Source organism: Babylonia areolata, chromosome 18 (genome assembly GCF_041734735.1).
Source record: "Babylonia areolata isolate BAREFJ2019XMU chromosome 18, ASM4173473v1, whole genome shotgun sequence".
NCBI classification, from domain to species: Eukaryota; Metazoa; Mollusca; class Gastropoda; order Neogastropoda; family Buccinidae; genus Babylonia; species Babylonia areolata.
Genome location: NC_134893.1, coordinates 54,591,925 through 54,600,849, shown reverse-complemented (window position 1 = coordinate 54,600,849; position 8,925 = coordinate 54,591,925). Strand labels below are relative to the sequence as shown.

At 45.3% G+C, this 8,925-nt stretch overlaps 1 protein-coding gene across 1 annotated transcript; it reads right to left on the bottom strand.

The window, feature by feature from the left end:
* Positions 1 to 436: 436 nt before the first annotated feature.
* Positions 437 to 5,689, bottom strand: LOC143292073 (uncharacterized). The gene is made up of 5 exons (XM_076602250.1): positions 5,463 to 5,689; positions 5,018 to 5,045; positions 4,279 to 4,470; positions 2,693 to 2,811; positions 437 to 635 (listed from the first exon to the last, which is right to left on the bottom strand). The coding sequence occupies exons 1-5, from the start codon at positions 5,655 to 5,657 to the stop codon at positions 519 to 521; spliced, it is 651 nt and encodes a 216-aa protein (XP_076458365.1). The 5' UTR covers positions 5,658 to 5,689; the 3' UTR covers positions 437 to 518.
* Between the last annotated feature and the right edge of the window lie 3,236 nt (positions 5,690 to 8,925).

The following is an 8,925-nucleotide window of genomic DNA, read 5'->3' as shown; positions in this document are numbered from 1 at the left end:
ACGTATAAACATGCATACATAAATTCATACATTGAGAAACACACACACACACACAAACACACACACACACACACACATGCACACACACACACACACACACACACACACACACACACACACACAGGGAGAGAGAGAGTAGAGAGAGGAGACAGAGACAGAGAGACAGAGAGTAAGATCGTCAGAGAATGAAAGACAGAGACTGAGATACAGACAGACAGACATACACACACACACACACACACACACACACACACACACACACACACACACACACACACACACACACACACACACACACGCGCCCCCCATACGCACACACATACACATCAAAAATAAAACAAAAACAAACAAATAAATAACACATGCACAGAAATGTTTTCAATCTCCTTTATCAGGAATCAGCCCAACAGAAGAGAACAGCGTGATCAGGACAACAACAACAACAACAACAACAACAAAAAAGCAAACCCCAAAACACGTGAGGTCACTGTCACTGGCGGAAGATGGACATGGCTGACTCACAGGTTGTGGATCCTCAGCGTTCTGGATTTCACGGTGCCTGGACCTCCATAAGCATCGCTGTACTCCACAAAAATGTGCGTGTCGCGACTGTCTCTCTTCCGGAAGTGAACGTACTGTGAATAAAACACACAAGCGCATCCAAGGAATGCTTCAAGAAATGAGGGCAGAGAATGTAGTGTCGTCTCTTAATGACAAAGTTGACATAGCAACAAGAAAGAGGGCGGGGGCAATTTTTCAGAAATACAAGATATTTTCTTAAATATATATTAAATATATATTTTCCACTATCATTACCAGAACATTACAGTGCACTAAAATGATATGCTTGACGAAGTTTCAAAGATACGTTGAAGAAAGCTGAATATAGACCTATGTGATAAAAAAACAACAAAAAAACTGGCATCATTGATGTGTAGGAGGTCTTACTTTGGGGGGATAGGGGGAGGAAGATGTGTGAGCGCGATTGTGTGTGTGTGTGTGTGTGTGTGTGTGTGTGTGTGTGTGTGTGTGTGTGTGTGCGCGTGCGTGCGTGCGTGAGGGAAGGTGCGTGCGCGCGATTGTGTGTGTGTGTGTGTGTGTGTGTGTGTGTGTGTGTGTGTGTGGCATTAATTTAGTGTGTAAGAGGCCTTACAATGGTGCCGTGCTTTCGTGTGTGAGAAATGTTACTTTGTGGTCGAGAGACATTACGTTTGTGTGTGAGAGGCCATATTTTTTGTTGTGCTTGTGGCTTTACACATTGATGTGTGGGAGGTCTTACTTTGGTTTGTGTAAGAGGCCTTATTTTAGTGTGCGTGAGAAGCTTCACTGCGGTTGTGTGGGAGGCCTTGGTTCAGTGTGTGAGGGGCCTTTGATGTGTGAGAGGCCTTTCTTTGGTGTGTAAGAGACATTACTTTGGTGTGTGAGAGGTCTTAGTTTGGTTTGTTTGAGTGTCTTTACTTTGGTGTTTGAGAGGGTTTACTCTGCTGTGTGAGAGGGTTTACTCTGCTCTGTGAGAGGGTTTACTTTGGTGTGTGAGAGGGTTTACTTTGGTGTGTGAGAGGGTTTACTCTGCTCTGTGAGAGGGTTTACTTTGGTGTGTGAGAGGGTTTACTTTGGTGTGTGAGAGGGTTTACTTTGGCGTGTGAGAGGGTTTACTTTGGTGTGTGAGAGGGTTTACTTTGGCGTGTGAGAGGGTTTACTTTGGCGTGTGAGAGGATTTATTCTGGTATGTGAGAGGGTTTACTTTGGCGTGTGAGAGGATTTATTCTGGTATGTGAGAGGGTTTACTTTGGTGTGTGAGAGGATTTACTCTGGTATGTGAGAGGGTTTACTTTAGTGTGTGAGAGGGTTTACTTTGGTGTGCGAGAGGGTTTACTTTGGTGTGCGAGAGACTTTACTTTGGTGTGTGACAGGGCTTACTTTGGTGTGCGAGAGGCCTTACTCTGGTGTGTGAGAGGTCTTAATCTGGCGTGTGTGAGGGGTATCATTTTGGTTTGCTTGAGAGGCTTTACTTTGGTGTGCGAGAGTGGCTTTACTGTGGTGTGTGAGATGCTTTGCTGTGTTGTGTTAGAGGCCTTAATGTGGTGTGTGAGAGTCCTTACTGTGGTGTGTGAGAGTCCTTACTGTGGTGTGTGAGAGTCCTTACTGTGGTGTGTGAGATGCCTTACTTTGGTGTGTGAGGGGCCTTAATGTTGTGTATGAGATACCTTAATGTGGTGTGTGAGAGTCCTTACTGTGGTGTGTGAGATGCTTTACTTTGGTGTGTGAGAGGCCTTACTGTGATGTGTGAGAGTCCTTACTGTGGTGTATGAGAGTCCTTACTGTGGTGTGTGAGAGTCCTTACTGTGGTGTGTGAGATGCCTTACTGTGGTGTGTGAGAGGCCTTACTGTGATGTGTGAGAGGCCTTACTGTGGTGTATGAGAATCCTTACGGTGGTGTGTGAGAGGCCTTACTGTGGTGTGCGAGATGCTTTACTTTGGTGTGTGAGAGGCCTTACTGTGATGTGTGAGAGGCCTTACTGTGGTGTGTGAGATACCTTTGGTGTGTTAAAGTCCTTACTCTGGTGTGTGAGATGCCTTACTGTAGTGTGTGAGAGTCCTTACTGTGGTGTGTGAGAGTCCTTACTGTGGTGTGTGAGAGGCCTTACTGTAGTGTGTGAGAGTCCTTACTGTGGTGTGTGAGATGCCTTACTTTGACAGGGAGACTGGACACGGCGACGAAAACAGCTATGCCGGGGGGGTTGATCATTTCCGGTGTGACGTCACGGACATGTTCGGCCAACATGGCCCTGTACTGTTTCTCGGTCACACCTTGCACAGTGAACACACAGGACTTCACATATGTGACTGAGCGGTTCCAAAGCATGAACACTTGGAATGCGGACTAAATAAGGTAGGGCGTGGTTCTTTCACTATGAAATTGGGTATCCTTGCTTCCCAAGCTTTGGAAGTCTAGCATTGTAAGGGTTAGATATTATTGTTACTTTGAAAGAATTTGGATTTGTTCAGTTTCTTTGATTAATTTTCTCAATGATTCCAATACAATATTCTAGTATATATTAATGTGATGACACAAACATTTGCAATACAACATATAGATTTTTATACTACGATGTCACAGGTGCAAATTAATCACCTTAAAATCATCTCATACATGAAAAATGTCTATATATATTATCGTCCAAAATATTTCAGCATTAAATCGGCTTCATTATTCCGGATATATCGAATATGAATCTTAATGAATTTTGAATTATTTTTAGTGTATATCATATTCAGGTTCACAGTCAAATATAACTGATAATTACCTTTTCTCAGAGCTGTGCGTATTTCATACTAACTCTACGTTGTATACGTTGGTTTTTTATCTTGAAAAAGAAGACCCACTTTTAATGAAGACAAGGATTGGCTGGCTGGAGACTTGTGCTTCATTTCTGGGATTCCTGCTTTGCAAGAATAGGAACAATTGACTCCTGCAACCTAGCCTGGGTATAACTGCTTGACATGAGTTAGGGATACATGCACGCCAGGGATTGGTGATTCTTGCATCCAGATGATTTTGAATGATTGCATCAAACTGATCCGCGATTCTCATTCTTCTTCTTCTTCGTTTGTGAGCTGCAACTCCCACGTTCACTCGTATGTAAACGAGTGGGCTTTAACGTGTATTACCGTTTTTACCCCGCCATGTAGGCAGCCACACTCCGTTATCGGGGGTCTCACTTTCATTCGAATGGAAGTATTTGTGCATCTGATGGATTGGGATTTCTGGATCTCATGATCTGAAATTTGTTGGGAATTCTTGCATCCAGTGTATGCGAGTTCATGGGTCCGAAGCATTAAATTTCCTCGAATCCCAAGAGACTGGTGATTCTCACATCCTATTCCTTGGGAAATCTTACACCTCAAGCACTGGGGATTCTGTCTTCCTAAAGACTGGGGATGCTTGTATCCCAAAGAGGGGATTATTGAATTTAGGGATTGCATTTATCTGCATCCAAAGCATTGGGGATCCTTTATCAAAAGTGCCATTGTTTCTTGCATTCCAGGGATTGGAGATTCTTGCAACCCATGCATTGAGAATTTTTGTATCCTAACAACTGGGTTATTTCCGTACAACTGACTTGAGATTATTCTATCTCAGTAACTGAGGAAAGTGAACTCGGTTGATTGAGGTACCTCCTTATGAAATGAAATTAACGTGTTGCAATCGCATATACCTTTATAAAAAAAAATCTTTGAAGAACGCACATTATAAGAAAAAGAGGGTCTACTCACCTGATATGTCCCGTATTACTTCCACAAAGATCAGACCCTCATCTGGCACCCTTGTCTGGTTGATGCGCACGTCAATGTCAAAGCGGTGCATGAAGGTCTGCACTGTCTCCACAGGGAAGGTGGACACAGTCGTACTGGCGTCAGCGGGCAGGGCGAGCTTCCTCAGGTTCTGATTGTTGTCGTCGTGGATAACTGGAATAAACAACCAGCTCTGAAGCCCACACTCATTCCAAGAAAGAAATAGAGAAGAAGAAGAAGAAGAAGAAGAAGAAGAAGAAGAGAAGAAGAAGAAGAAGAAGAAGAAGAAGAAGAAGAATTATGATGATGATGATTACAAATTTGTCCCGTTTTATTTCAAAGTAAAACCTCGTACATCTTGAATGTCAGTATGTATTTGTTTTATATTTACCGAATTCTCCGTCACAATAAACATGTGCGTAGACCTTACGTATATCACATTCAGTTGTCACACACAATCAAGAGAATCCAAATAGAATTGCGAAATGTCTTAAAAAAAAAAGAAAGAAAAAGTGTTCACTTGTGAACATAACAGGCCCATTATCTCTCGCTAGGAAGGATTCTCCAGAGCAGTAACCGGTATTTAAGATGAAAATGTATAACTCCTCTGTGAATTAAATACATGTCCTGTCACTTTGCGTCAGAGAACGTGACACGAGAGAGAGAGAGAGAGAGAGAGAGAGAGAGAGAGAGAGAGAGAGAGAGAGAGAGGGATACATACCGAAGATGTAGTGGCCAGCACCATATACCTGGAAAGTACATCGATGTCGCTTGTATTAACATTATCGCAAGGGACAATTGATATTTGACATAATTATGGCCTTCAGCTTCCTAAGCCATAAGGATATAATGTTACGTACATATCGCATCACAAAAGTAAATAAATAGTCATTGCTTTCCAAGCGTTGTGACGAGAGAGAGAGAGAGAGAGAGAGAGAGAGAGAGAGAGAGAGAGAGGGCGGATAGACATAGCTATGCACAGACACAGACGCAGGTATAAAAACATCTGCCTGTTGAATAATGGTACAGTCAGACAGCCTGTCAACACTGAATAAGGAATAGGCTGACTGCTGCCCTCTTCCAGTCTGCACACACCGTTATACACCATGTGCTCAGATACTCAGACACTCACAACGCAGCCACACACACACATACGCACGCCATACCTTGAAGCTGTACTTGACAGTCACATTCTCAAAGTATTGCTTGATGTTTTCAGCGGGTTCGGCGGTCCTGAACTCCAAGAAAATATACTTTACTTCGGTGTAGTCATGGCTGACTAAGAAGCGATCGGCTGCTCTGGTGGCAGGTAGCACTGTCAGGAGGCACAGCCCCAACAAACATGCACACAGGGACAGCATTCCTGCACTCTAAAGCTTCTTTCTGTTGATACGACAGCGAGACATACGTACAGGGATGGCATTGATTTATATGGAGGGGAAAAATTAATTGCATTCTTTCCCTGGTCGATTTCTCATGAAGCTGTTGATTTGCATTCTTTTCCTGGTCGATTTCTCATGAAACTGTCACATCACAAGACGCGGATATTGCCAATTACCTTGTACGTCAGGTTGTCTTTTAGTTTTTTATTCTCTTCTTAAACTGACGAACACAAGACACGGGCTCTAGATCGTGCGGACGTTAATATGCAGCCTCGCTTTTGATAGAATCATTTTCCCAACAGCTGCGGGTTTCATCAACATTCCAAAAGGTACATGGAGGTGTTGGAGATAGCTGCACACACACACACACACACACACACACACACACACACACACACACACACACACACACACACACACACACACACACACACACACACACACACACACACACACGCGCGCGCGCGCGCGCGAGTCAGGTCAGGGGCATAGCTCTTGCTACTGGTACCATGTAACTCGGTACTACCTGCCGCATGTGAAGTCTTCCAGCGACGGACCAGGCGGAGGAGGAGGAATCCTTTCCCAACGGCTGTGAAGGCGGAAGAGGATGACCAAAGGGTAGGGGAAACTCTTATCCTTGGCTGGAAGTCCTCCTAGGAGACGGAACTCCGACGAAAAAACCTGCACCTGCCGAAGTCGTTCTACACGTGGCAGTATCTGTACCTGTGGACTGTGAGCGTCGGTAGGCGAGAGAGTGGGGAAGGGACTGCACAACTCCTCTTCACTAAAAAAAAAGTCACCTGTGCTGGTCAGGCAACCAGGCTAAAGTCGGAACGACGAGCTAGCCCTTCAACACCCAGCTTTCCCAAGCCCTGCTGCGATGGAGAAGTGGTAACGGGGACAGGCAGAGGATGCTGCTGGCAGTTCCTAGTCACGACTCTGCACGCAGGCGGCTGTGGGGTGATGGTCGTCCGCCGTAGACTGGGGCAGATGCGGCGCCCGTATCCTCCCACAATGTCAAAGCAGCCATTTTTAGGGACAGCACTGCTCTCCCCACATGGGGAAGGGGAGATAAAAGGATCCCTAAACAAAGCCTGCCTCGCCTAGTACCTAGTTGGAAACGACACCTACTTGGACATCCAACACTAGCGGTCGAAGACAACAGAAGAAAAGAACCAGGAGTCATGCCCTGACTCTGGGTGCCTGGAATGTTCGCACCATTTTAGACAGAGACGACAGACCAGAAAGGCACACAGCGCTCATTGCTAGAATGCTTGATCGCTACCAGGTGGACATAGCAGCCCTGAGCAAAACCAGGTTTGGCGGTGAAACCCAGCTGGAGGAAGTTGGAGGGGGCTACACCTTCTACTGCATTGGAAAGCCAGATGGTACCCCAAGAACCTCAGGCGAGGGCTTTGCCATACAAACTAAACTTGCACGACAGCTTGACAGCCTTCCACACGGGATAAACGATAGGCTGATGACCCTGCGTTTGAAGCTGTCCGAGGATCGCTTCTCCACAGTTATCAGCTGCTATGCCCCGACGATGACCAACCATGATGACATTGTCACGGACAAGGAGGGTTGTGTGTGCGTGTGTGTGAACGCTGCCACTTATGGTAGACCCCTCTCCTTGTAGCTCTCCCGCGTGCTCCATGTAGCTAAGGAAGTCTATGGAATGCACTGGAAAGCAAGACGTGCAGATTTCTGATTTGTGAGTTATGGAAAGTTTTCTTCGTTTGGAAAACTAGCACCATTAGTCAGTGGAGCAAGACACTTGGCCAGGTCTACAAGTGTAGGGTCCTATGGAGAGGGACGCTCAGCCGGTATTGTGGCCGGAGCTCAGAAACCGTTGAGGTATTCATTCATTGATCTTAGAGTCTTGCATTGGTAAAATGATCTTGTAATTTGTAGTATTTGTTGTACAGCCGTCCGAAAATATAGGTATCTGTATTATTAGTCGCTTTTGCTCTTCATGTGTTTGTTACCTGAATTTTTACTGTCTACGTTACATGTGCTTAATCTCTCATTTTCGTCGTAGACAGTTATTTCCTAGTCTGGAACGTTACCAGTTTGCTTGAAACTGACACGTGTTCTTTTGCTTGAGTGATTCTTCTCTAATTCGGTATTACTTTCACTCTAAATTTACAATTTCAAATTACCTCACGTATTCTGTTTGATGTGCTAGAATTACTCAGTCTATTTCTCCCAGTTCTGAATGTGGAAACAGTGAAGTAAGGTCTAGCCTACATTTGTTTGTGAGATTATTTTCCGTGGATTTGTAAACTACTTCGGGAATTAATATTTCGTAGAAAGACTGGAAAACCGTTCAATTTGTTCAGATTGCTTTGCCAGTAAACCATGATGGGATTTAAGGGGTGTGAATGAGTCACTGTCCATGATAATGTAACGTAGTGCTATTGTGATTCCCCTTCCGCCCCGAGATGGTGGGCGGCGGCGGAATCCTACCAAGATCGTGGATAGTTCGCTAGAACTTAGCCGCGGATTCTAGGTTTTTGTCTAGGGAATTCCATTCTCCCTGTGTGGAGACCCGACTTCATCCCGCTGGTTGAGTGGCCGTCTTCCGCCTGGGGAGCTCGAGCGTCGCTGGTGGACGTGTTTCCCCAAGCGCAACACCAGAGTCCACCTTCCAGGACAACGAACTGCAAACTGTGTGGTGCCAGTTTCTATCCCCCCTCCTAAGTTGAGTATTACTGAAAAAAGACAAACTGTCATAGAAGACTGTGACGGAAGGAAAAAGTTTGGGTGTTCCTCATGCTGAAGAGGACAGCGAACAGACTTCTTCTTTGTGGTGTCTAATCGTTAAATATCAGTGTCCTATTGCATCGTGTCTGTGATTTGTGTCAAAAGTATTTGGAGTAAACGTTTTGTATCTGTTTATTCCAGGCTTTTGTTTGGATAAAGGTGAGAAAGCGCGAGAGAGTTGGCCATAACTTTTGTTTGAAAAGTTGCACGCGACAGACATCAAAGAAGCTTTCTACGAGGAGCTCAGCCGCACCATTTCAGCGGTAGACAGAAAGGACAGGCTGATCATCCTTGGGGATTTCAATGCCCGCGTCGGCGTGGACTTCTCCTCATGGCCAAAAGTCCTAGGACAGCACGGCACTGGCAAGTGCAACTCCAACGGACTGCTTTTGCTCTCGTTCTGCGCGCAGCATGGACTGACCATCACCAATACCCTCTTCCAAGAAGCGGACAAAGTACAAGAACACATGGATGCACCCCC

Coding starts and splice junctions, on each gene's coding strand:
- LOC143292073 (XM_076602250.1), bottom strand. CDS start 5,657: ATGCTGTCCCTGTGTGCATGTTTGTTGGGGCTGTGCCTCCTGACAGTG. Junction 5,046..5,462: donor CTGTCAAGTACAGCTTCAAG/GTATGGCGTGCG, acceptor TGTACTTTCCAG/GTATATGGTGCTGGCCACTA. Junction 2,812..4,278: donor AGTAATACGGGACATATCAG/GTGAGTAGACCC, acceptor TCACTGTGCAAG/GTGTGACCGAGAAACAGTAC.